The sequence below is a fragment of the Paramormyrops kingsleyae genome, chromosome 11, assembly GCF_048594095.1.
Source record: "Paramormyrops kingsleyae isolate MSU_618 chromosome 11, PKINGS_0.4, whole genome shotgun sequence".
NCBI classification, from domain to species: Eukaryota; Metazoa; Chordata; class Actinopteri; order Osteoglossiformes; family Mormyridae; genus Paramormyrops; species Paramormyrops kingsleyae.
The window spans coordinates 21,932,487-21,957,417 of NC_132807.1; the positions used below are offsets into that span (position 1 = coordinate 21,932,487).

General features: G+C 50.1%; 1 protein-coding gene across 1 annotated transcript; it reads left to right on the forward strand.

Annotated features, from left to right (window-relative positions):
- Window positions 1-527: 527 nt before the first annotated feature.
- On the forward strand, window positions 528-24,776 carry acsf3 (acyl-CoA synthetase family member 3). Its single transcript, XM_072718242.1, has 10 exons — window positions 528-1,089; window positions 2,281-3,058; window positions 5,265-5,420; window positions 8,099-8,253; window positions 8,772-8,917; window positions 13,481-13,578; window positions 14,684-14,810; window positions 22,721-22,855; window positions 22,941-23,052; window positions 24,289-24,776. The coding sequence occupies exons 2-10, from the start codon at window positions 2,345-2,347 to the stop codon at window positions 24,404-24,406; spliced, it is 1,761 nt and encodes a 586-aa protein (XP_072574343.1). The 5' UTR covers window positions 528-1,089; window positions 2,281-2,344; the 3' UTR covers window positions 24,407-24,776.
- Window positions 24,777-24,931: the final 155 nt, after the last annotated feature.

Here is a 24,931-nt window from a genome sequence, read left to right on the forward strand (position 1 = left end):
ATACCACAAAAGGGAGAATCCTTCAGTCCTCTTTTGGGGGTAATATCGTAGCGCGACGTAATGATATGGTTAGTTTTAGCACTAACCGTGGTGCCAACGTTGCCTTTTTTGCGCAGCAATCTCTGCAAGGAGCGAGACTGTAGTTGAAGATGCTCGCCTGCGTGGCGCGTCCCTGCTTATGGAGTGATTGCTCTTTGACGATACTATTTCTCCACTGCAGGGGAGTTTCCGAGGGAAAAAAGAGCCAGGTTCACAGGAACATCCCATCCTCGCCTGCAACATGGGGGTTCGGGGACGTGCAAACTTTTTGAACGAGTGCCATGTCTGAGCAATCCTTATCTGAGGCCCGCGAGTGCCAGCTGGCGGCTGTGTGTGCCCGCACCGCAAGCCGGTGCCAGAAAGCGCTGGCGTGCCTGGGTCCTGGCAGGAACGATCTGGCAACAACCCGCTTCCAAGGCACCTTCCCGCTCATGCCTAGCTCTGCTGTTCGCCGTTTCCGTCGAGGTGACATCTTGTTCACCACAGGACAGAAGATGCTCTGTGGCTCCAATTTACTTTGTTTCAAAAAGTACCAGGATTAGGGTACTTCAACTTATTCTTCATAATAAATGTGGTTTCTTGGGTATTATTGCAGAAATGGTAAAGTAATATATTCAGATGTCTATCAGTAAGAATACCTTCTTGTCTCCTGCAAAACAGATAACATGTATTTTATAAGCATACAAATAAAATATAAATGTATTCATTTATATCCAAAAACGTACGTGTATCAGTTGTTTTTCTACGGATAGCTAGGGAAGGGCGATCATCAGACATTACCGTTATGATACTGCGGTTTTTAACAACTAAAATTCAACCCAAATGCATAAATTCAATTACAATTAATAAATGTGATTAAACAGACTATGAGATACCGGTGCATGTTAAACTTTCGGTTTTGGAAGCTCCGCACTAAACAGCAAGTTCCCATCCTATTCTCGGGATGGGTGTTTTGACGCGGGAACTGTGTGATGCCCGTGCCGCGGTTTCCCTCCGGACGCTTTTAATGCCGTACCGGGCTCTTATACGTACGATTGGAATGACTTCAGGGTAAGATGAAGTGGACAGAAAGCATATTTAATCAATTAAATGCTAGTGAAATACTTGATATTCAGTTTTTCGTTATTATTATACCGACGTAGAGTATTGTAATTGTTAGAAATTGTATATTGAATTTGTACCGGAGAAAAAAAAGGGTGACAGTTGTCCGCGGCGAATTTATATGTGTGTACTAACTTATGATTGCTTATATATGTGCAATAAATACGATGATGTTATTACTAATGCAGTGTATTAATACACGTAGTATGTTTTGTTTAAACTTCAATATAATCAAAGGGACTATACCCGAAATGTTTTAAATATTAATTTGTTATGTAATTATAACCAGGGGCACATTAATTATGCATGAATGGTGATTATTGTGTTATCTTTCTGGAGTACTGGCCTCAAGGAGGACCCACGTTCCCAGCTTGGTATTTTTTCATATAAAAACTATTAATCTCTCGGTCCTAGTCCATGCTTAGTCCTGTGACTTTATGGTAATCATTACTCAAGTCCAATTTTAAGAATTATTCGCCCTGATCTCGTTTATTGCAGTTATTATCCCTTAACCTCCCAGCTCGTCCTGCTTAATTAAAACGGGTGCAGTCCGTGTCAGGGGGCTTCTGTGGTGAGAGCAGGTGTGAGAGCGACTGTGGCTCCCAGTATCCCTCGTCGCTGCTCAGTCTGTGCCTGTTTGCCTGGGATTTATTCCTGTCGGGGGACTTGACTGTAATCCCACAATGCTGTCAGCCCGTATTCCCGGTCTGCTCCTGCCTTAATGTTGTACAAGAGCCATGCAGAACCGCGGGGTCTGAGTGTATGCTCACATTGAGTTCGTTTAGTGGGTAGAAAACGAAATTAAGTACTGTACATGTGCAAATCAGCTCGAAAAACAAATCTTTTTAAAAAGATCCACCCGATGGACAATTATAATTTAAAAATCTAATACAAATTTAAAATATAATTTATAAGTTATGGCAGTCTCACAAGTCTTTGTACTTTGTGTACATTATTTAACCTTTGGACTCTAGCTCTGTAGTTAAACATTTCTGGAATTTCTTTGTGCATTATCGTGCTTGGTATTAGAAGCAAATACTAGTCTTTAGAAATACCTGCATGAGCATAGATCATAGACTTTATCGTAAAAATTATCAGTAACGTAAAGCCACTAATTTCTAGTTTATTTTTTTATTGTAGTTGCTGCTAGAAGCATGAGGCTTTGAAATTGGCGTCCTGGGAGGTGCCTGAGGGAAGTGCACCAATGCTGCTGGGAATTGCTCTCCGTTCAATGCACAAGGGTCCTCTGTGCATTTCAGGCCTGGCATGGACACACCGGGAACCTGGTAAGAAAGCAGCCAGGTGGCTCTTGAGAAGCGGTCCCAGGAGATGGTGTGTCTCCACGGGCACGAGCCAGTTAGCTGGGACGAGGAGGGTCACTCCCGTGTTCACCAGAGCTCCAAAGTTTGGGGACAAGCTGGCCATTTTAGATAGCAGCGGTGGCCACAGCTACCGTGACCTGTATGACAGCAGCTTGGGCTTAGCGAGGAGGTTGCTGGAGCAGCTGGGTTGCACCTCTGGGGACGTGCAGGGGAGAAGGATCTCCTTCCTGTGTGCTAATGACGCTTCCTACGTGGTGGCGCAGTGGGCGGCCTGGATGTGCGGGGGTGTCGCCGTCCCCCTCTACAGGAAGCACCCACCCTCAGAGCTGGAATACATCATCACCGACTCCCAGAGTTCTTTGCTGCTGGCGGGGGACCCTTACGCAGGCACCCTGGGGCCCCTGGCTGAGAAGTTAGGCCTCCCTTGCCTAGAGCTGCCTCCTTCTTCTGGCCTGGCTGAGCTGAAGACCGCGGAGACTCACGCAGACCTGCCGATCGCGGACTGGGCCGACAGACCGGCCATGATCGTCTACACCAGTGGCACCACGGGCCGTCCCAAGGGGGTCCTCAGCTCACACAGGAACCTGCAGGCCATGGTAAGGGGGCCTTGAGGTCAATTCTCTGCGGCAATCAGACTTACTCACATGGTTCAGACCCGCCCAGTATCTAATTAATTTATTAATACAGAGCCAGTCAAGAGTCTGGACACACCTACGGAAAAATCATTTGTTTTTCAACAAGATACCGAGGTTGGTCAGGACTGCTGGAGAAGCTAATCGGGAGGTCTGCAATGCTGTCATCAAAGCGAAACGGGGCTATTTTAAAGAGTCTAAAATTTTTAGATGTTGAACACTTCTGTTTGTTGCCGTATTTGATAAGCATTACATCACTATCTTGAGGGCCTTCTGTTATGACGTAAATAACACTAAAATCAAGACAAATGCAGATGTTTCCGGACTTTTGACTGGTACTGTATATACACAAGTTCGGTACAACCAGATAATTATTTACAGTACTGTGCAAAAGTCTTGGTCAAAAAGATAATGTTTAAAGCTACTTATCTGGGTAGTAAGTGAATATTTGCTCAAAACACAATTTAACATAATAAAATATGCAAATTAAGAGTAATATAATAAAAACATATAGGAATTTCTTCTGCTTTCCAAAAAGTTACTGTCATCTTGTTGGACGGCTAGATGAACACCGCTTCAGTTCCTAAACCCCTCCTCAGGGGCACCTCAGCCATTCCATGTATATGGTAAATTTCACCAACTCAATTAATTATTGAATTAGTTATAAAAGTTAATAAGGTATTAGGTATTGATTAGCCATATGAGTGTGCTAGTGGTTGAGTCAAAAAATATATTAGTTTATTGGATAGTTGCTGCAAATACTGGGGAGGACATTTGAAATGGCTAAGCTGACACACTTTGACAGACAAAATATCATAGTTTTGCACCAGGGATGGCCAGTCTTATCCCAAAAGGGCTGTTATGTTTTCATTGCAACTCCCTAATTATATTACTAATTAGAGGACTGATTGGCTGAAGAGTGCTCACACCTGGGTTTGAACAGCTGACCTGCAGGTTATCCCAAAAACCAGCGTACACACCGGCCCTTTGCAGATATGATTGGCCTCCCTTGTTTTTCACCAACATGAAGATTATTTAAACATCATTTTTGCTTGACTGCCTAATGTATTGCAGAGTACAGTGTTTCTCTTTTATTTTTATTGGTCTGTTGCACAGCTTCAACCTGTTATACCGTTGTCTATTTAATCTAGTATTTGGTTATTATGTACTTTCTGTGTAATTTTTATTTATTTTAAATGATTGCGACTGCACTGAGATATCATGCCAAATTCCTCGTGCTTGCAAATGTACTTTGAGAGAATAAAATTGAATCTGATCCCCCTTATCTTGAGCTCAGTGCTTTGCGCTCTTTTTAATAACTTCTCCACATTCGCTTTAACTCCCCGGCTGAATCTGTGGAGGCCATTATTAAACATGCCCGATTAGACCTGGATTTGTTCACCTGGATAATGTGGTCGGTTATTTACGGCAGAATTCACCTGGAATGTCTCGCCATTGTGTAACTCAGTGGAAACTCCTTTTCCAGCTGGTTTTAGTGGCCGCTAACGATCCCTCTTGCTGGTAGATTGCCTGCCAGTCGCTGTGAGCCAGGATTTTAAAAAGAATAATTTGATACATATTCCAAAGAAAAAGTGAAACCTCTGAGAAAGTCTGGAAACCTGAAGTTTTTGGGTTTTTTTTTGTTCTCTCTTTTTCTGGAATCTGAGACTTAAGAGCCATTATATGTCACAGCTATTCATTAATTATATGAATTCATTTGTCCCACGGGGTTATTTCAGATGAATTTGTTCATTGTTATTTGTTCTCATACAGTGATTCTGTGGACAGCGCTGTGGCTTGACGTCTCAGGTTATGGGTTCGATTCCCACACGCGACTCAGTACATATGAAGTTTATGTGTTTGGGCAGGTACCCTGGCTTCTTCCCACCGGACATAAACATGGTGTTAAGTGAACCAGTGTCCATGAATAGCCCCCGTGACTGTGTGTACGCCTTGCGGGGGCAGACATACTGTCCTGACTGTCCTGTTTCAGCCCCAGTGCATCCAGAGACAGGTTTTACCCTGATGGTGAACCTGTACTGAATTAACAGTGGTGGAAGATGGATGGATGGATGAATGGCTGTTTTCTCATTCAAGGTTACTTTGCTGGGGCAGATTGCTCTCCCCTCCCTATCGTCGCACTGTTAACTGTTCTGTCCCTCTCCCACAGATCCAGTGCCTCGTGTCTGAGTGGGGCTGGTCCGGGGATGATGTCATACTGCACACGCTGCCCCTTCACCACGTTCACGGCATCATCAACAAGCTGCTGTGCCCTCTGTGGGCAGGTGCCACCTGCCGTATGCTGCCTGACTTCCAGCCCCAGAAGGTGATCCCCCTCCCCCGTTTGCCCATACACGTCGCCTCGATCTCACAGAGGTGGCCAATTACCATCCCCCTAGTCAACCATTCGCCCCTATTTTTGGGAATAGTTACTGTTTGACTTAGAGAGTGTGGTTAGTCACCATGTTCGGAGTATGATCATTCCTCAGAAAGTTGGGTCAGACAATCCCAAGAGCAGTTGGGGGTTAAGGGCCTTACTGAGGGGCCCAATGGTGCTGAGTCTAGGATTTGAACCAGCGACCTTCCGATTACAGTCACCCCCCCCCCCCCCAAGATGGTCTTCTGTCACACTTGAAACAATGAAGTTGTGTGAGGGTGGGGGGCGGCTAGGTGATGGTCATTTTCCTCGGCAGGTTGTCAGCCCCCTCCGCTAATTGTGGCGTCGTTCCGGGCTGCTGAGCCCAGGCTCCCCCCACGTCGACAAAGCTGACAGCCTCCGGGCCCCTGCTGCCGAACCAGAACTGGGTGGCGGGCTACACGGGGCCGGGCAGCTGCATGCGGCGTCCCCCCCAGGCTGTCACGCTAAGCGGCCGCGTCTTCGTGATGGATTACCCTGTCTGCCCGCCTGGCTCCACTGTGAGGGCTGCGAATCAACGCCATCGATTGGCTGACACTGAGAAATGACGGGCTACGATTGTTTGGGATGAGGGGGGGGGGGGTTGAAGAGGGTGTGTAGAGGGTCAAGCTGTTGACAGGCAAGGGCTTCAGAGGACAATTAGTGTAAGCAATGGCAAGGAAGCTTGCAAATCATGTTTGCTAAAAGGGGGCACTTCTGACCCCCATGATATGGTGAAATTGGTATATTCCGGGTCATTTTCCTTGGATTTCGTCTTGGTTCGCTCTGTTAGCATTTGGACAGGCCCTTTGTGACCACGTCTGTCTGCCAGAGCTGCTCTTCTGCATCCAGGGAGGTCGGTGATGCTCGCCAGTGAGCCCCCGTTTGAGGGCGGAGAGGTGCATTGTGGGTATGCCGCGTGAGTCGATTGGCCCCGCAGGACCCTCCACGGCCTGCGGCAGGCGCTGCTCAGTGAGATGTGACCGGGAGTGTAATAGGGGGGGTCATCAGGGCAGATGCTTTCAGGTGAAGGCATGGAGGGGGGCAGTTTGGGGGGGGTGGCGGTTGGGCGGGCAAGCAGAAAGACAGACGTAATTAACTGGTGCAGAAGTGGAGAGCTTGTCTCATGTGCGGTCAAGGGACAGAGCTCATGGATTGGGGGGGGTGCATGCAGGTACGAGGTCTGGGCTCTCTATGGTGTAGGCTGATTCTTTTGAAGGGTGTAAATTGCCCCCCCCCCCCCCCCCACGCTCCACTGCGTTTGCTAGTTGCGTCCCAGAATGTGCAGAACACAGTCTGTAAATAACACTCCCCTCTGAACTCGGAACTGTGTGTGTGTATGAATGTGCGTGTGTGTGTGTGTGTGTGTGTAGCTGCTTTCCCAGAATGCACCAGTGCTGGAAGTCATCACCCCCCCCCCCCCCCACAGCCATAGGGCTTTCTCCCCCTGCCATGCAGAGAAATACGGCAATGGCAAGTCACAGACGCTCCATGGACTCATTAACTGCGGCCAGTATTCCACCGGTATTGTGCCCCGAACGTGCACCGGGTGCAATTTGCCAATTCTCCCTGCATGCTGTGCTTGTCATTTTCCATCTTTATATCACACAACCCAATTTGCTGGTGGTTTAAAGTGAGACAAAGACATTTTGTTTATGTTTTCTGAGCCGCTGGGTTGGATTGCCGGTGAATTTTATTTGCAGTGTGTGTGGTCCCAGGGCGGGCTGTGAATTTGGCGTGTGGCCCAGTGTCATTGTGGCGGGTGAGGGCAACCCCAGTGGCACGGGAGTACCATGCCCGGGACCTATCCGGCTCAGAATTCCGGGACCCCCGCCTCACCCGGTGGGAGCCTGTCCCCCTCCTCCCGCAGCTTTTCCTGTCCTCAATCGTTAATTGTCGTCGCTCGTTTGTGTCACTGAACTCGGAACGGGACTTGGGGAGAAACGGTAGCGCGCTGGTGGTGTCTGACAGGAAGAAAGATGGATGCAGGTACAGAAGGACGGGTGTGTGTGGGGGGGATGCAGGGAAGGGGGGGGGGCGCAATGAGATGGGGGTGCCAGGTAACATGTGGTGATGGCGGAGGGGGCACGATGGAGAGAGGAGGAGGAAGAGGGAGACTGATAAGAAGAGAAAGGTAGTGAAGCGGCGAATAATGAGAGTGTGTGTGAGAGGGGGGGGGCGGGGGGCGGTGTGAATATCCCAGGGGGACAGAGGGAAGGAGAATCTGCCGCTCACCTTCAATTAATTCCCGCTTTTCTCCCACTGTGTGCAGGATGTGCAGTGAGGCATGCCGTGTGTGTGTGTGTGTGTGTGTGTGTGTGAGAGAGAGAGTGAGCCAGCCGGTGAGTTGAAATGTCTACCCCCTCCCTTTCCACTGCCGTTCAGCGTCTGGGCACGTTTCTATGGCGGTGCCCGTCTGCGTCTGCCCGTCTGCGTCTGCCCGTCTGCGTGTGCTCCCTTGTTCGCCAGCATGCTCATGGTCCTCCATCTGCCTGTGTATGCGACGGAGGCCGCTCCTGCCGGTGTTGCCCCAAACCCATGCATGTTACATGTCCTCCATCCAGCTCGGCAGTTGCCCTGATTACTGTCTGGTTCCTCCGTCCAATCAGGTGTGGGAGGTCCTCCTCAGTGCCAGTCCTCCTAGGGTGACCGTGTTCATGGCCGTCCCCACCATCTACTCCAAGCTCATCCAGCACTACGAGCAGCACTTCGCCACACCCCACGTGCGGGACTTCGTCCGGGCCATCTGCGCGCAGAAGATCAGGTATGGGACCTGGCCAGCAGGGGGCGACTCCAAGCTGGTCCTCCGAAAGCATCGTGTACTTAATTTTTTTTCTCAACGTCAAGATACATAGCGATTTTCATCAAGGCGGCAGCGGTCGATTTCTGTCATTAAGCCCGTCCCGTCTCGCGTTATTAATTAAGCACTTTTAATTAAGCCCTGGAATGCTGAGTATGTCCGACTGCGGGAGACAGATTCTCCAGCGCGAGCGGGTCAGTCCAGCCATCTGTCTGGAGGTGCTGATGTTATAATTACTAACGTTAGCTCGCCCGGCTGAGCGCTTAGGCGGCACCTCGGGCTGGCTGTATCCCGCACCCTGTCAAAAATATCAGCTTGTTTACCCACTGAGCCGTAGCGCTTTTCACGATCGCCCCGTGCTCAAGTTGGAGCGTTTCAGGCAACTGTCTGCCGCGTTAGTGTTAGCGCCTAGCCTCTGGAGGCCCTGTGCTCGCAGCATTCCCCTAACACCCACCCCCCCCTCACCTCTGGCTCCGTCCCAGGCTGATGGTGTCCGGCTCGGCCGCCCTGCCCCAGCCTGTCCTCCAGCGTTGGGAGGAGATCACCGGACATACCCTTCTGGAGCGCTATGGCATGACGGAGATTGGCATGGCGCTGTCCAATCCGCTGAGAGGAGCCCGCATTCCAGGTGCCAAGTCCCGCCCTAGTCCCACCTTTCGCCCAATCACATGGCAGATGCGTCGTAATGGTGCGACACACCTGTGTGCAGAGTCCTCGAAGGGCTCTCCACACCCTCTCTCATGCCCTGCTTCTCATGGTGCTTTGGAGAGCGACAGTGATGTAAAACCGAAGAGACGCTTATTTACTGTTCATACGGTGTACGTCATGATTTACTATGTGCTAATTTCTGCTGGCATGCCTGTGAGAATCGCTGTCTTATGTTAGCATCAAATGCTAACGGAATTAACATTCGCGTGCGGAAATTCGCATTACGGATCCATTCCATTCAGCTGTTCTATTGTACTTTTTCAAGTAGGAGGTTGGAAGTGATCAAATTACGAGTTATTGGAATGCATCCGTACTTTGCAATATATGATATAACTAATCCATGCATATCGACACATATCACCGGTTCTTTCTTGTCTCAACCAACCAGATGGTGGTGATGCAAGCAGCTCAGTTTTGTCATGCTTTCGGCCCGGCTAGTGAGCAGAGCCATATCAGCATGGGTGCGGGTTTGGTACAGCTCCCATCATTTATAATGGAAAATTGTCTGTTCGCGGTACAGCTCAGTTCTTTGTGTCAGTGGAAAAGCGGCACTAAGGCTGGTTCATAGTTCTCAGAAACGCAGCACTCGCGTATCCACTCTGCATATTCGCACACGGAAATGTTCATAGTTCTCTGGTCAAGCCGCGTACTTTGCACATGCGCACAACGTGTTGCATTTATATTTTTCTTAATGATAATAATATTAATTATTATTCTGATATTCCCTGCACACATACCACAGCAGTGAGGTTTGTGTCCCTTTCTCTACGTTTTACAAATTCAGAGAGCCAGATCACAGGGTTTTTGGTCAGCTGGCTGGAGTAAGATCATACTTGTGGTCCTGGCAAGACCGGTGTTGCTCTCTTGCCTTCCCAGAATGCACTTGGGGTGCAATGAATCATGGGATTGGTCTCGTTCGACGAGGATGCAGCCGACGTACCCTTGATATTTAGGGTACGTCGTGTTTGTACGGGTGTTGAGAAACACCCATTGTTTACCGACTGTGAGGAGCTACTCAGCCATGAGGAGGAGCTACTGATAGGTGGGGGGGAAGGTGGGGGGGTTTAAAATCTTCAAAGCAATAAACTTGACGGTTGTACCCCATAATACTGTCACTGGCGCTTAATTTGCTGTTTCATTGCAACGTGTTGGAAATAAAAAGTGTTGTTTTTGCTCTTCAGAGGTGGTGATTAGGAGCGGCCTGATTCGCCGTGGCCGTGCGCTGGGCTCTCTCCCGCGGTAACGCCGGCCTGAGTCGCTGTGGCCGTGAGCAGGGCTCTCTCCCGCAGTAACGCCGGCCTGAGTCGCCGTGGCCGTGAGCAGGGCTCTCTCCCGCAGTAACGCCGGCCTGAGTCGCCGTGGCCGTGAGCTGGGCTCTCTCCCGCGGTAACGCCGGCCTGAGTCGCCGTGGCCGTGCGCTGGGCTCTCTCCCGCGGTAACGCCGGCCTGAGTCGCCTAAGTAGGTTAACGCAAATCGACATCCGCGCCGTGCCGGAGTGGGTCACCTCCCCTGCAGGGTCTTTTTCCAGCCAATTAGCAAACAGCCCTTAACATCAGAATTACCTCTCCCACATTTGCTTTAATTTGCGATTCAGTGCAAATATGTCATAAAACCTACATTTCTCAGTTTAACCCTTTTTGAATATAGGATCTGGTTAATTTTTCTCTTTCATTTCCATGCAAGTGCAAGGGAGAAAAGCCCAGATAGCAAACACAGACACAGACACACACAGACACAGACACACACAGACACAGACACACACAGACACAGACACACACACACACAGACACACACAGACACAGACACACACAGACACACACAGACACAGACACAGACACACACACACAGACACACACAGACAGACACACACACAGACACAGACAGACACACACACAGACATACATACACACACGGACACACACACACACAGACACACACACATACACACACACACATACACACACACACACACACACACAGACACACACACACACAGACATATACACACACACACACAGACACACAGACATACACACACACACAGACATACACACACACACAGACACACACAGACACAGACACACACAGACACAGACAGACACAGACAGACAGACACAGACACACACAGACACAGACAGACACAGACACACACACACAGACACAGACAGACACAGACACACACAGACACAGACAGACACAGACACACACAGACACAGACAGACACAGACACACACACACAGACACACACAGACACACACACACAGACACACACACACAGACACACAGACACACACACACACAGGTGTTCTTTTTTGGACTGGTTGCCCCCCACCCCAATTTTGGACAGCCCACTGATGCACAGCCTCGCCCCCGGCAGTGAGGATGAATTATTCATGAGGCCTAGCAGTGGTGCCCTGCCCAGCGCTGCTCATTATGGGATGCTGCTGTGCACGCCGGCACCTTAATTAGGGCCTCAGGTGGACGCGGAAATCGCGCTGCGTTAATGGCCGTCCCCACGGCAACGGGATCCGGCTGTCCGAGCGGACTCTCACTGCCGGACCGCATTCCGGCACTCTCCGTCCTAAAACCACTCCCCTCTTCCCAGTGAGAACAGACAGAATGACAGCCACCTTAAACACACACACTCATGCACACACGCACACCTGTACACGTGCCACCGTGGGGGTGTGAACTGGCTGTGCCTTCTGTCTCCACGGCGAATTCCCTGGATGCACACTCATCTGCTGTGTCAACTGACACGCATGCACTGTAACATGCGTGAGCCGAGGCGTGTACACATGCAAACACATACACATGCTTGCGATGGGGTACAGGAATAGCGGCAACCCTGCACTTCATGAAAAGACGCAAAAGGCCTCCCATTTATGACTTATATACTTCACACCTGTTCAGGGACCCTAACAGATGAGGAGTAACTAATCAATTAACAACTGAAGCAGGTGGACGTGATCCGGGTAACACCCAGGAAGCATCGAGTCGGCGAGTTCTTTTACAGCGTTGGGCCCCATAAAGGCCCCCGCCGTGCTCTTTCGCGTGGGCCTCATCTCTCCGTTGACGCTGCTTGTCGTCGTATTCGTTGACAGCGTTGTTATTTTCAGCCCATTGCTTGACGGCTTGACGTTACTTTCATTTTGCTTTTCCAGATCATTCTGTGTCTCAAATGACACGTGTAGCTCAGGCTTCACCTCTTATAAACGCGTGCGTCTAAATCGGCGAACCCATCCCCCGCCCCCCCAGGCCCCGCCCCCGGCCCTCGTGCCTGTCAGTGTCCATCGCCAGCCACCTTTGTCTTTATATTCATGTTTTGTTCTGTATTTTTTGCCTGTTCCAGTCTGAAGTGACAGGCCATTCCAAATGACCTTATGAGAGGGTGCCTGAAAAGATTCCAGCCCCACACCTTTCCCCAGATCCCGAGAGAGAGAGAGAGAGAGAGAGAGAGAGAGAGAGGGAGGGAGAGTGTTAAGCTCAGGCTCTAAATGGATTCCGCTGACATTCTGATCGAGGGAAGAAATGCTGTTTTGTCACTCTCGCTCCTGTCAACTTCGAGTGCAGAAGGGGGCACAGCAATGGCTGCCCAGAAACAGGCTCCCCATTAAGAACAAATAAATAGATTTTTTTTTAAATGTCATACGAAGACAGTCCCAAGAAAACTGGCCAGATTTGAGCTGTGTGGCCCTTGGTTTGGCCCTTAAACCCGGCTAATTCCAGAGATTACAGGCTCGTTAATAGGATTCGTTATGTACCTGAAGCAGGGCGTGTGGCCCACCTGATGTCTTTGATGAAAGTGGTGAAGAGTAACTCTGGATTCCTTTAATCCCACAGCATCAAATGATTTCATATTTACTGTTTGTCCCCCGGGCAGGACTCGGAATACAAACATTGCAGGTTTTATTTTAAAAACAAAGCTGAATAAATAGATAGAATTGCAAGTAGCCGATTAAATGTCTCTGCTAAAGCAGGAAAATAGCAGTTATTTATGGTGTGGTCATTATTGTTAATATTTTATCAGAGTCTCTTGACACGGTTTGTTGGAAGGTCCCTTCCCTGCAGCCTCAGATCAGAGTCCGGCTCCTTAACTGCCTGTTGTCTTTGCCATTTGCTGGATGGGTTCTGGCCCAGGTGTGACTGTGATGCCCATGTGCCATTTTAGGTATCAGAAGACCTTCACACCAGTAAAAAAATGTAACATTTTGATTGTGAATGAATTCAACATCAAACCTTTGACATTGCTGTAAAGTAAATGAGCCTCATTAGAAGTTGTTAAACGTGGCTCGTCCCACCTTTTCTCTTAAGCAGGGTGGTGTGTGAGGTCACGCAGCCCGCAGAGACGAGGCCCCGAAGGTTCTGCATCCATTTTTGAAATGTCATGCGGTCACTTTAAGAGGGAGACGGGGGTGTCCGTATTGTAGTGGGTCTGTGTCACTTCAAGGTGTGTTTCTCTGTGGTGCTTGCTTGCTTCAGGTGCAGTGGGTAAGCCACTTCCTGGTGTGGAGGTGCGGATTGTCATGCCCACCACCACCGACACCATTATTGCCGAGGGCGACTGCAGGAAGACACAGGTAGCACCTGGGACCATGGCACCACTTGTCTTTTGGCGCTTTTCCACTGGCATTCAGGAACCGAGCCATACCCGATCTGTGCCACAAAGACAGACTAGTTACAGTGCGGTTCCAGCTCGTTTCGGTTTTCCACTGCAGAATGGTCGGCTTGGTAAAGGCGCTGTGATAGTGAAGTAAAACCAAAGAGACGCTTATTGACTGTTCACATGGCGCACATCATGATTTACTATGTGCTGATTTCCACTAACAGGTCTGTGACATTCGCTGTCTTATGTTAGCATCAAATGCTAGCGGAATTAGCATTCACGTGCGTAAATTTGCATAACAATTACATTCAGTTTAGCTGTTCTATAGTACTTTTTTAGGTAGGAGGTTGGATATTTAAGTCCTGAGTTATCGGGAATGCATCAATATATCATAATGTGCAATATTACTAATAATGGCTAATATATATAATTATTCCCTTTTTTCCTTCATATAATCCATGCATTGCAACACAGAACACCAGTATCTCCATGCATTTCGACACAGAACACCAGTATCTCCATGCATTTCGACACAGAACACCAGTATCCCCATGCATTTCGACACAGAACACCAGTATCCCCATGCATTTCGACTAATCGGATGGTGGTGAAGCAACCAGCTTGGTTTAGCCACTTTTTCCAACCCTGCTAGTAAGCAGGACCCTGATGGTTTGTGGTTCGACTCGATTCCGGGTGGCAGTGGAAAAGTGCCGTTTGTGTTACTGGGGGAGGAGCAGGGGTTCTCCTTTCACACCAATTTAAAATATGTGATTCTAAGGTAAAACTTCAATCCTCAGCTCTTTTTGTCTTTAGTGAAGAGTGTGAGTCAAAATAACAGAATTGCATAGTTACGCCAATTATGAATGGGGGTAAATAGTTCTCAAAATGTGAAATTTCAAATATAAGCAAATTACCACAACACAGCTCACATGTAAATTGCCAAGCTTCCATATTTATGTTGCCATTTATTTTTTTCCATTGAAAATATGTGCATTTGCTTTCAGTTTGGGTAATTTGAGCAAGACTGACTAGTTGTAGTTCTAATTGGCTGATTTTTTTTTTTTTCTTTTTACTGTCAGGTCCGACCTGGTATGGATAAGAAAGAAGGGGAGCTGTTGGTCCGAGGACCTTCCGTCTTCAAAGAGTACTGGAACAGACCTCAGGAGACCAGGGAGGCTTTCACTGCTGATGGCTGGTTCAAGACAGGTATAGCGCCACCTGCTGTTTCCTCCTGTTCCAGCTCTCACCATACTTTTACACATTTACACACAACAAAACAAAAACAACTTCTGGTCAGTTTTTAACATGAATGTCATATATGGCCAATATTGGAGGAAGTGAACTTCGTAATCAAGGGTTTGAGATACAGTAAGTTATTATTAATAAATATTAATAATATAATAATATATTTTATTTCATTACAGTAACATTGGCTATATGTAATCTTCTTCCAATTATCAGTCAGCATTTCTCATCTCGATCGTTGTCATAATCATAAACTCCCCCCCCCCCCCGGTTTAAATAAGGCTTGCGGCGCTTTAGGTGTCCCGGTTTCACTGCTGGAAGCTAAGAAAATCACAGAGAAATATATCACGTTCAAGGCAGGAGTCGGCTGATCCTAAATCAGATTTAAGGGTAGCAGAGAAACAGCTTGTGGAGAGTGAATAATATGGTGAAGGGGAAGTGAGAGGGGCAAAGGGGACACGGGACCCTCCAGCCAGGATGCTTTTAATTGGCTTTAAGGAGAGTGGGGGGCTGAGGTCACTACTGTTGTGCTTGGAAGAGAACGAGCAGCCTGAGTAATGAGAGAGAGCAATCAGCGCCAGCAGGCGGGACCCCCCCCCCCCGCCGCTCCTCTAGCTGGCCGCCCCTCTCCCACCCAGCCCCCCCCCCCAACCCCAACCCTGTCCCTTTTCTACAGAAAGATCAGAATCCTGCCTTGGATGCTTAACCATTAGCATTATTAGCCAAGTGGTCGAAATGAAATGAGACGAGTGCATGTTCATTGCACTGCTTCTTTTCGCATATCACACACATACAGTTAAGAATAAGACTCGAACCAGCGACCTTCCGATCACGGGCATAGAGGCCACACACCACCACAAGGTGACATATGTGCAGCCTCCGTTAAATGACATGTACGGTGTGTATTGTTTGCTGTTGTCTGTGGCAGTCGGGGGGGGGCGTCTTGGTTATTGTGTGGGGGTTATATCTGTTGTCCCATTCGCTCTGTGGGGGTTCCTCCTTCAATAACATCCCTCCCTTGGGGAGTGACCTAAGCGGCAGACTGGTGGTTTTTAGCCCTGGTGCACTGTGATGCCGAGGGGGGGTGCTGTGGGGCTCCGCAGGGTACGATGCGGTGCCCGTTATTGGAAGGTCATCAGTTCAAATCTCTCTCAAAACAAAAACATCGCTTTGAATAAAAGCTTCTGTTAAATAAAGGTGTGATGAAAGGTACTTTACCACTGAAAACATCCATCTATCCATCCATCCATCCATCCATTTTCTTTAACCATTTCTCCTATTCAGGGTCGCGGGCGGTCGGGAGCCTATCCGAGAGGCTACAGGCAGAAGGCAGGGAATAACCCGGGGTGGGGCACCAACCCATTGCAGGGCACAGTCACACGCACTGAAACAAACTCCTCTGTGCAGAATGAATGAATATAAGAACTGGAAATAACTCTGAGTTTGGTATACAAGTGAATTTTGGCCTCGTAGCTTTGGATTTATCGGGGAAAATGGTCTGTGTAAAGAAATGAGCTGTCGCTCCTGCCTTTGCTGGCCCTGCAGACCCACGGCGATGCTCTCGTCTCCGCGAGGTCAGGGACGCCGTGCGCCGGATGAGATTAGTCCGAGCGCTTGGAACATGTCTGGGACCAAGGGTGGAGGTTTTAATTCATTATGCAGCCCAGCTCTGATAGAAACGTATAATTAGATTTCTCACACATTGATTTCCAGAACTGGAGCTTTTCTTTGGCTGTTAAGTTTTTATGTATCTGTAGAGTAAAACTGACCCCCCCCCCCCCCCACTTTGAGAGTGATGAAAGCTTCCTGGCCGGCAGCTTTGCTGAGGGTGGAGTTCCGCTGCTCATAGGTCCTTTGCCTTGACTCCTACCCCACCTCTCTGTAAAAGCTGCCCCAGCACTTTTGTGAGGATGTAGCTGTGTTCAGCCCCATCACCGCTAGCCTGAAAGGTGCCTCCTTGCCTCCCATCGCCATCCTCATTTTTGCCGCCAAAGCCAACCCCCCCCCCCCACACCCTGATGGTTTTCATTAACGTTGTTTCTTCCCCGAGCGCCCTGGCTGTCCTCCCCCATGGTCATGTTCACACCTTTACGGCTGGCCTCGGATAATCACCTGGCAGAAGAACACCAGCCGTTAGCTGAACTCTTGAGCCGTCTGGCCTGGTCCGCTGCGGAGATCTGTTTTTAATGTTACATACGTTCAAACAATGATTTTTGCAGATGCTTTTTTAAAATGAACTTATCATCTTGGTTTTTTTTTCATAGAATGAGACCAGCAAAATTTCTAGACCAGTAATTCTTTTTCCATCTTGGGTTTTGCCCAGGGACCTTTTGACGACCTGGATAGTTTTTTTGGCTGTTACCTCTTTTAGGGGACTTACAGTAAAATCACAGCAGCTGTAGTCATTTGACTGATATCGGCACAAGCAGAATGACCCGGACCACATGACCTGAGGGCTTCTGTGATGTCCTACATCCAGGCAGAAACCACCAATCAGGGCTCTGACAGCTGCTATGGCAGCCTGATAGCCGTACAGATTTATCAGACCCCGTCAACCGTAACCTCTGACCTTCTGTGCCGTCTGGGGCTGCCAGTGTCAGAACGGCGCGCTGTGAAATGCGGGTCGCCGGCGGCGATATGCGCCGTGGATGCAGCTAATAAGGTTCCCCCGGCGGCAGCGAGACCTTTAAAACACAGTGGTGTAAACAAGGCCATTATTTTTATTGTGTCGGAGGAACTATGGGGCTGGGGGCGCGGTGGGGGGGCCGACATGGGGTTTAGCCATTCCCTGATCTTCTGGTGGGACGGGCACCACTTTCCGGGAATGGATTATGTAGTTAAAAACAAAAAGGGGAGAGAAAAAAAACTAAAATGCATTAGTGGTGTTCCGAGTGCTGCATGAACATAGTTATGAATAATGGAAACATCCTAAAAATTGCCAGAGCTCCAGTAAGCATCGTTTGGGGACCACGCATTAGCCTTTGTGCTCATAAATAAGGGAGGCATGGATGGTGCTGTTGGGGGGGGTGTTAACGAGGATAACTAGGCTGAGCTCCTGCAGGTCCCCCCCCCCTCAGCTGTGGGGTCAGAGCACAAGGCATGGAGCCCCCCCACATATTTTTTTAACATTGTGCTGCGTGAGATGAGACTTGAAGAAGAATGGCACTGTCCCCTGGATTATGGCTGGTGCCAGGGCCTGTGTGTGTGTGTGTGTGTGTGTGTGTGTGTGTGCTGGGGACCAGTTTTCCTCCTCAATTTAATGAAAATCTCTGACTGCAATGAAAAAACTAAAAATGCAAAAACTCTTGTATTTTGCTTGATTACTTATGGTCATGGTTAGGGTTGGGTGGGGGTTAAGATTGTCATAGTTAGCGTTAGCATTTTTCCCATAGAAATAAATGAGCAGTTCCCATAAAGATATGTTTACCCGACGTGTGTGTGTGTGTGTTTGCTTGCTTGCCTGCCTGCGTGTCGCCTATCCGGTGGCAAGGTTGAATTCTGTGGCATTCTGTTGTGACTTTCACATCGTAATTAGCTCAGCTCTCTCCAGTGTCCCAGGTATTACTATATGTTCCCTTCTAATTTAATTCCCTACCCCCACCCATGTGAAACCCTGGGCCCAGAAATAATATCTCCACCCACCTCCAACATCATTCCCAGAGCTGGGAATATGCAATTAAAATTGTCACGGCTTCATACTTCATCACCTTGTACCACTTTAAAAACAAAAGTCTTTTCCTGTAGCACGTAAAGCCGAAAGCTTCGTAACACTCAGCAGATCTGCTTCTTCATTCAGGTGAAGGTGTTTTCAAGAGAGGCCCCCTCTCCCCCCAACAGACCAACAGGCCGGGGGCAGGAAGCCAACTCTCTCTAACACCCAATCCTCATCCAAGACCGCTGGCAGACCTTCAGATCGGCCAGCTGGATGCGGTGTACTTGTGTTGTGTTTTTTTATTTTTACGCGTTGGGTATTATTTCTCGAACACGAATGCCTGTGATGGACGAGGTTGTCGACCTCCCCCGCTTCTGCCTTGCTCATATTCCCCTTTTTTGCCCTGTTAGACATACAAAGTATCCTGTATCAATTTACGGGTGGCTTTCGGAATCCGGCTGATTCCCGCAGTGCTGTGAGAAAAAACACGGACCCGTCTGTCCTTCATCTAACGGATCTGCGCCCGTAGCTCAACAAGTATAGCTCTTGCGCCGATGTCGCAAGGGTTGTGGGTTCAGATCCCAGGGGGCAAATGTAAATTGTAACCCTTCCCTCGGCTGTAAGTCGCTTTGGATAAAAGTGTCAGATAAATGAGTAACTGTGTGATGTAAATGGATGGGGGTGGGGGTGCAGTCAGTAGATAAGCGGGTGAATTCACTGAGATGGATTCAGGGTCCTTTTCGTCACGCACGCATCAGACGGATTAGATTCCTCGCCCGGCAGCGAGATGCATTTATTTATGGCCCTGAGTAGAGAAACTGAACCGCGACAAAAGTTAAGCGTGATAAATGAAGGCTCCTCCCTCCTCGCAGATCCGTCCTCATTAGACGTCCTGTTTAACTGTCTGCCTCTGAATGGGAGCTTTGCTATTAATGGTCCTGAGTGGGATTTGGTTGCTGGTGTTTGTAGGAAGCGGTTGTTTAAGGGAGCTCTTTGGAGACTGAGGTGATTCCTTCAGGACGGTGAGGAATTATATTCCCGTTTATTTATTTGGCAGGCACTTTCCAACAAAGCAATGTAAAAAAAAAAAGTTCAAAATGATGTACAGCTGAGCTGGGTAGGTGAGAAGCTCAGGTAGGAGGGCTGTTAGGCTGGACTGTCAGCGCTGCACTGTAAACGAGGGCAGGATGTGCGTTTGGAGAAGAGCTATACGGACGCTGCTCGGAGGCTGCGCTCTGGAAAATCTTTATGCACAAATATCGCCCAAGAGAGAACCCAGCGAGAGACCAAGTCTAAGTGCAATCACCAAAAAAACGCAGAAGAGCGCCTCCTAGTGGCCAGCGGAAAGTGCGTCGATGTTGGAGAGCTTTTTCAGGAAGACGTAAGTAGACAATTTTAGCAAACTGCACCATGTCAGGTGGTCCAAGAGGGTTTAAGACGACCTGTATAGCTCTATGAAGTTGAATTCCTATTTCTGATGATTTTTTAAAAAAAAAAAAGTTAGTTTTCTCTCTCTCACACACACACACACACACACACACACACACACACACACATGCAAACAGGCCCGCGGTTGTAGTTAATACTCTGTCAGGCCTGCTTGTCAGCGTGCTGCCACACAGTCAAGCTGCCCTTTTCAAAATACCCCCACCCTAGCCGCTCTGCACCTTTATTGCAGGACCCGACCGGTCCATTTCAGCCAGAGCCACGTGTTCTGTATGAGTGGAGATTCCCGGGACGGCCCGGAATCAGTGGTGGCATGAGCTTGTGGCCACAGGAGAAGTAAGCGAGGCGTGCTGCCACCCGTCCGGTCGTCACGGCGGCGGGACGTGTCGGTCAGGCTCAGAAAGACCCAGGTTATCTATAGCGGTGCCAGACATCGCTCAAGGAAAAACTAAATTAAATGGTTCTGTGCGTCTTAACCCGCGGTGACTCTGACACTCATTGTTCCCGCGTCGTAAATAGCGCTTCCTTCTTGACGCTCGCGTTTGTTTTAGTTTGGTGGTTTTTAAATGAGCCGCGCGGCCGTCAGAGCTGTCTCCGGTGCCCACCGTAATGCCGAGCCAGAGCCCCTGCGGCCCGACGGGGATTTATCACCGTGAAGGGCTTCCCTTGCCCATCCGCATGCCCTCTGGCCCTCTGGCTCTCTCCCTCTAATGCCATCGTTATTGGTTGAGTAGCCATTCTGCATTAAACGCTACACGCAGCGCCGCACGCGCGCCCCCTAATTGTTCCTGCGCCGTCGTTTTCCTCGCGTTGCCCTGCTTCTTATCGCTTTAATTAAGAGAGCCGCCCATCCGTGTCGCGGCTGCCACGCTGATGCCATGTTGCCCGGCCCCCAGTGCCAGGCAGAGCTGGGGCCCGCCTCCACGGGCCACCCCTTGTGTGACGTGTGGGTTTGAAGTGCCCCCCTCCAAAGGTTTTCCGATTTCCTGGCACGTCATACATAAAGGTGACCACGCTTGCCGTGCAAGAAGTACCACGTCTGCGAGTCTGGGCCCGTGGATCCGGGCCTCCTTCAAGTAGAAAGCGGGGCAAACTCTGAATACGCCATTAGTGTTGTTAACACTCGTCCAGTTTATCAGTGTCCTGCCCGACCCCCCCCCCCCCCCACCCCGAAAACCCCCCATTACCACAGCCTATCAGTGTGGAACAGTGCTCTGTGAAGAAATTCCCAATATCTAAATTTACACACTGTATCAATCTTGTTTAATAGACTGGAAAGCTTATTGGGCGGCTGCAGAGCAGCCAGTGAGGGCAGCGGTGATGAATTACTCCGTCGCCACGACAGCAGCCCGTGATGTATAATGAAATATTTATGATTTATCCCGGCTAATAAACTGAAATGAAGTGCGTGATGTATGGCAGCAGATGGGCACTGTATTGACGAGGAGCTCCTCCACAGAGGGAGAGAGAGAGAGAGAGGGAGGCAAGAGAGGAGAGGGTGAAGGTGTGAATGGACGAGTGGATCGACAGAGGGCTGATGGGGCAGTAAAGCGGGGGAGTATGAAAATTTTAATTATTTCGTGATTTAAGCTTGTGGCCACCTGGGTTACCACTGTCCCGCTGTTTGCCTCGACGTTTCCGTGGCATGTTTGTGCTGGTTATTTACCCCCCACCTGCTTTTTTTTGGCCCTGGGAGTCATGGTGCGGCAGCGACTCAGCTGCGAGGAATCACCTACTCCTGGGCAACAGCTGGGCTGGAGAGCATCCGCTGTGCTTGCACGCACCCGCTGTAATGCCCTCGGGTCACCTATGCCCCCCGCCACGCTGCAGGGAGACCCCAGGAGGTCACCCTGAGAGCCTTGAGCGTGCGCTGTCCTGCAATCCTGCTGTCCTGCAATCCTGCTGTCCTGCTGTCTGTCCTGCTGTCCGTCCTGCTGTCTGTCCTGCTGTCCGTCCTGCTGTCTGTCCTGCTGTCCGTCCTGCTGTCCGTCCTGCTGTCTGTCCTGCTGTCTGTCCTGCTGTCTGTCCTGCTGTCCGTCCTGCTGTCTGTCCAGCTGTCCGTGCTGCTGTCCGTCCTGCTCCTGTTGTGGCGGCAGTCCGGTGTCTACTCAGCGTCCAGCCCCTTCTCTGGAGAAGACGCCGAATGTGTTATGAAACGGTTAAATTGTGTGTGTGCGTGCATGTGTTCGCGTGTTGGGCCCACTGGAGGAGCGGCATGCACCTGGGGGGGGTGGGGGTGGCCCCAGAGTGGGACGTGGGGGTAGTCATTAGCGTGAGCTCCAGCTGAGCAACCCCCTTGGCAGCTGGGATTGTGGGAAGCGGAGAGCCAGGTGGCCCTGGACACTGCTGCGGGAACACAGCCCCCTCCCGTCGGCATTGCTTTGCCAGTGTGGCCCCCATCAGCAAACCGTCTGATGTGACATCTGATCTGATGCTGTCAAGGGGCAGGCCCACATGGGGTTTTGGCCTTAGCTGTAAGCTGATTGGCCGTTGGAGTGCCCCTCTCCTGTCACTCAACAACTCAGAACATAGCATTGGCTAATGAAAAGGCTGGCTCCTCTGTATGAATTATAGCCTCTCTTATGCCCCCCCCCCCCAAGCTATCAGAATCACCCCTGATGTTGTCTGTTAGGTGTCAAAGTGGGGCTGTTGCCAGGTGGTTGTTGTGTAACCTCTTCTTTAATTCTGCTTTAAGTGCAGCTTGTTAATGGAGACATTGTAACATCGGTGTACATTCCAGGCCCAAGCTGTCCGTTCCTTTGTCTTCCTGCAGGGGACACGGCAGTTTACAGGGATGGGTTGTACTGGATCATGGGGCGAACATCGGTGGACATCATCAAGAGTGGCGGGTACAAGATCAGCGCCCTTGAAGTAGAGCGCCACTTGCTGGCTCACCCTGATATTACAGGTAAGGAGTCTGGGATGGCTGTTCCTCTGGTGAATCGGCAAAACCAAAACTGGAAATGTGCTTCACATCCATTGGTTTCCCTCAGATGTGGCTGTTATTGGGGTGCGAGACGCCACCTGGGGCCAAAGAGTGACAGCTGTGGTGCAGTTGAAGCAAGGGAAGAGCCTCACTCTGGAGGAGCTTAAGGCCTGGGCCAGGTATGATTGTAGTTCCGGGTCACTGTTGTATGTGGTGCTGACCCCTAGTGGTGGGAGTGCAAATAACCGTAACCAGCGACGTTGTTTACACTCCTAGTCATGTCAGAATGTCAGGCGATTTGTGGGTTCATTATTTTTTATATGAAGCTCCACAAGACTTAAGGGAAATCGTAGGAAGGATGAGTGGAGCAGCATAGGAGATGGGAAGAGGGGGAGTGAGTGTGTGTGGGGGGGGGAGGGTTACTCGGTAACCCAGGAGGCATAGTTCAGGCCCCCGTCCATGTGGCCGGCGCTGCTATTTTTAAACGTCACTCACATTCGCTGTGTCCATGCTGTGTCACATGCAGACCATGTCAGGGAGCTCATGTCTCCGCAGGCAGCCGCTCTCTCTATCCCTGGCGAAAGCATTGGCGTGTGCACCGGCCAAAGCAATGGCAGGCCACACGTGTAGCTGCGTGTGCTGTTACACATACCTTCAGATGCGCTGTGGGCCTCCATCTTGTTTGTGTCAGGGGGCGTGTCCTGGGGCGGGCCCACAGGGGGCACTGGCCTCAGCTGAAAGCTGATTTGACCCCTCAACTGCCCCTTCTCTGTCACTCACTGATTCAAAACATATCATTGGCTATCGATAAGGCCGGCCCCTCAATAAGAATTATGGCCACGGACGGCGGTCGATCATCCCGCGAGGCATCTGTGCCAGCGACTTGCCACCCTGGGATGAGCAGAGTGGGAGTTGGGGGGGGGGGGGGGCAGTGGGGGGTGTTTAACTCCTCGATGCTCACTCATCGGTGAGGACCGGAGAGATAACTGTCAGTCTGCATATCTGTCAGACAGCCCCACGCCCCTCTGACGAGAAGGGAAACAAACGGAGCTGCCTTGTTTACGTTCAGACCCACATAGCTGACTGGGGAGAGGGAGGGGGGAGGGGGAGAGAGAGAGAGAGAGAGAGACAGGCGGGAGGGTGAGTGAGCGAGACAGCCAGAGAGTCAGACACAGAACCCTGACTTGTGTTTGTAATAATACATTTAAAAAGAGAAGGCGGGCGTTTAATGACGGCTCGTCACTCCACGTTTTAAGGCCCCTTATTAGCCTCTCGTGTTACTGTTTGTGCGTTCAGCGCTGATTAGAGGAAATGGCCTCCCATGTAGATGCTTTGCATGGACGGCATGAGGCGTTCATTTATCGCACATGGGCCGCCGGCATGGGGACCCGTGACTGTGCACGCTCTCCTTCCAGAGAGAAGATGACCGCCTACACCATCCCCACCGGCCTGCTCCTGGTGGACGAGATGCCCAGGAACCAGATGGGAAAGGTCAACAAGAAGGATTTGATCAAGCGGTTCTTCCCCGCTTAGGACCGCCGGGTCCTCTGTCACTTCCTGTTAGCCGGACGGGGGGGGGGGGCTCGCCCCAGTCGGAAGGAGGAAATCGCCGGGGGAGGTGGACTGAAGACATTCGGGTGGGGGCCGCATGGAGTTAACCCTGGAGAATGGGCGCCCCCCCCCCCCCAGAGACGACTGCGATGTCTGCAGCATTTTTATCATGACCGATGTGTTTTAAGATGACTTCGAGATCTGTGTCCTCTTCTTCTTTAATGATGATGATGATGATGGCAGTAATTATGATGACTGATTGCAATGATGAGGGGTCAGTGTAGTGTCATCTCAGGGTGTGACTCTCTACTCTATGGAACATGGTGAAGAAAATAAAAGGCTGTGAATCTGAGGGGCTTTGTTGGGGGTCTTGCGGGGGGGACTGCCTCTAGGTACGGCCGCGATGAGGCTTTGGCTCTGGCGGAAGCTTCTGGAAATGGGTGAGTCATTGGCGTTTATGAGGGCTTGGTTCTTCCACCGTTCCTCTCCCCCTGGGTGACCCTCTAA

Bases quoted from the DNA above. Each gene is read 5' to 3' on its own strand.
- acsf3 (XM_072718242.1), top strand. From the start codon at position 2,345: ATGCTGCTGGGAATTGCTCTCCGTTCAATGCACAAGGGTCCTCTGTGC. The intron at 5,421-8,098 runs GTGATCCCCCTC...CCGTCCAATCAG, and splicing joins CTGACTTCCAGCCCCAGAAG to GTGTGGGAGGTCCTCCTCAG. The intron at 23,053-24,288 runs GTATGATTGTAG...CTCTCCTTCCAG, and splicing joins GAGCTTAAGGCCTGGGCCAG to AGAGAAGATGACCGCCTACA.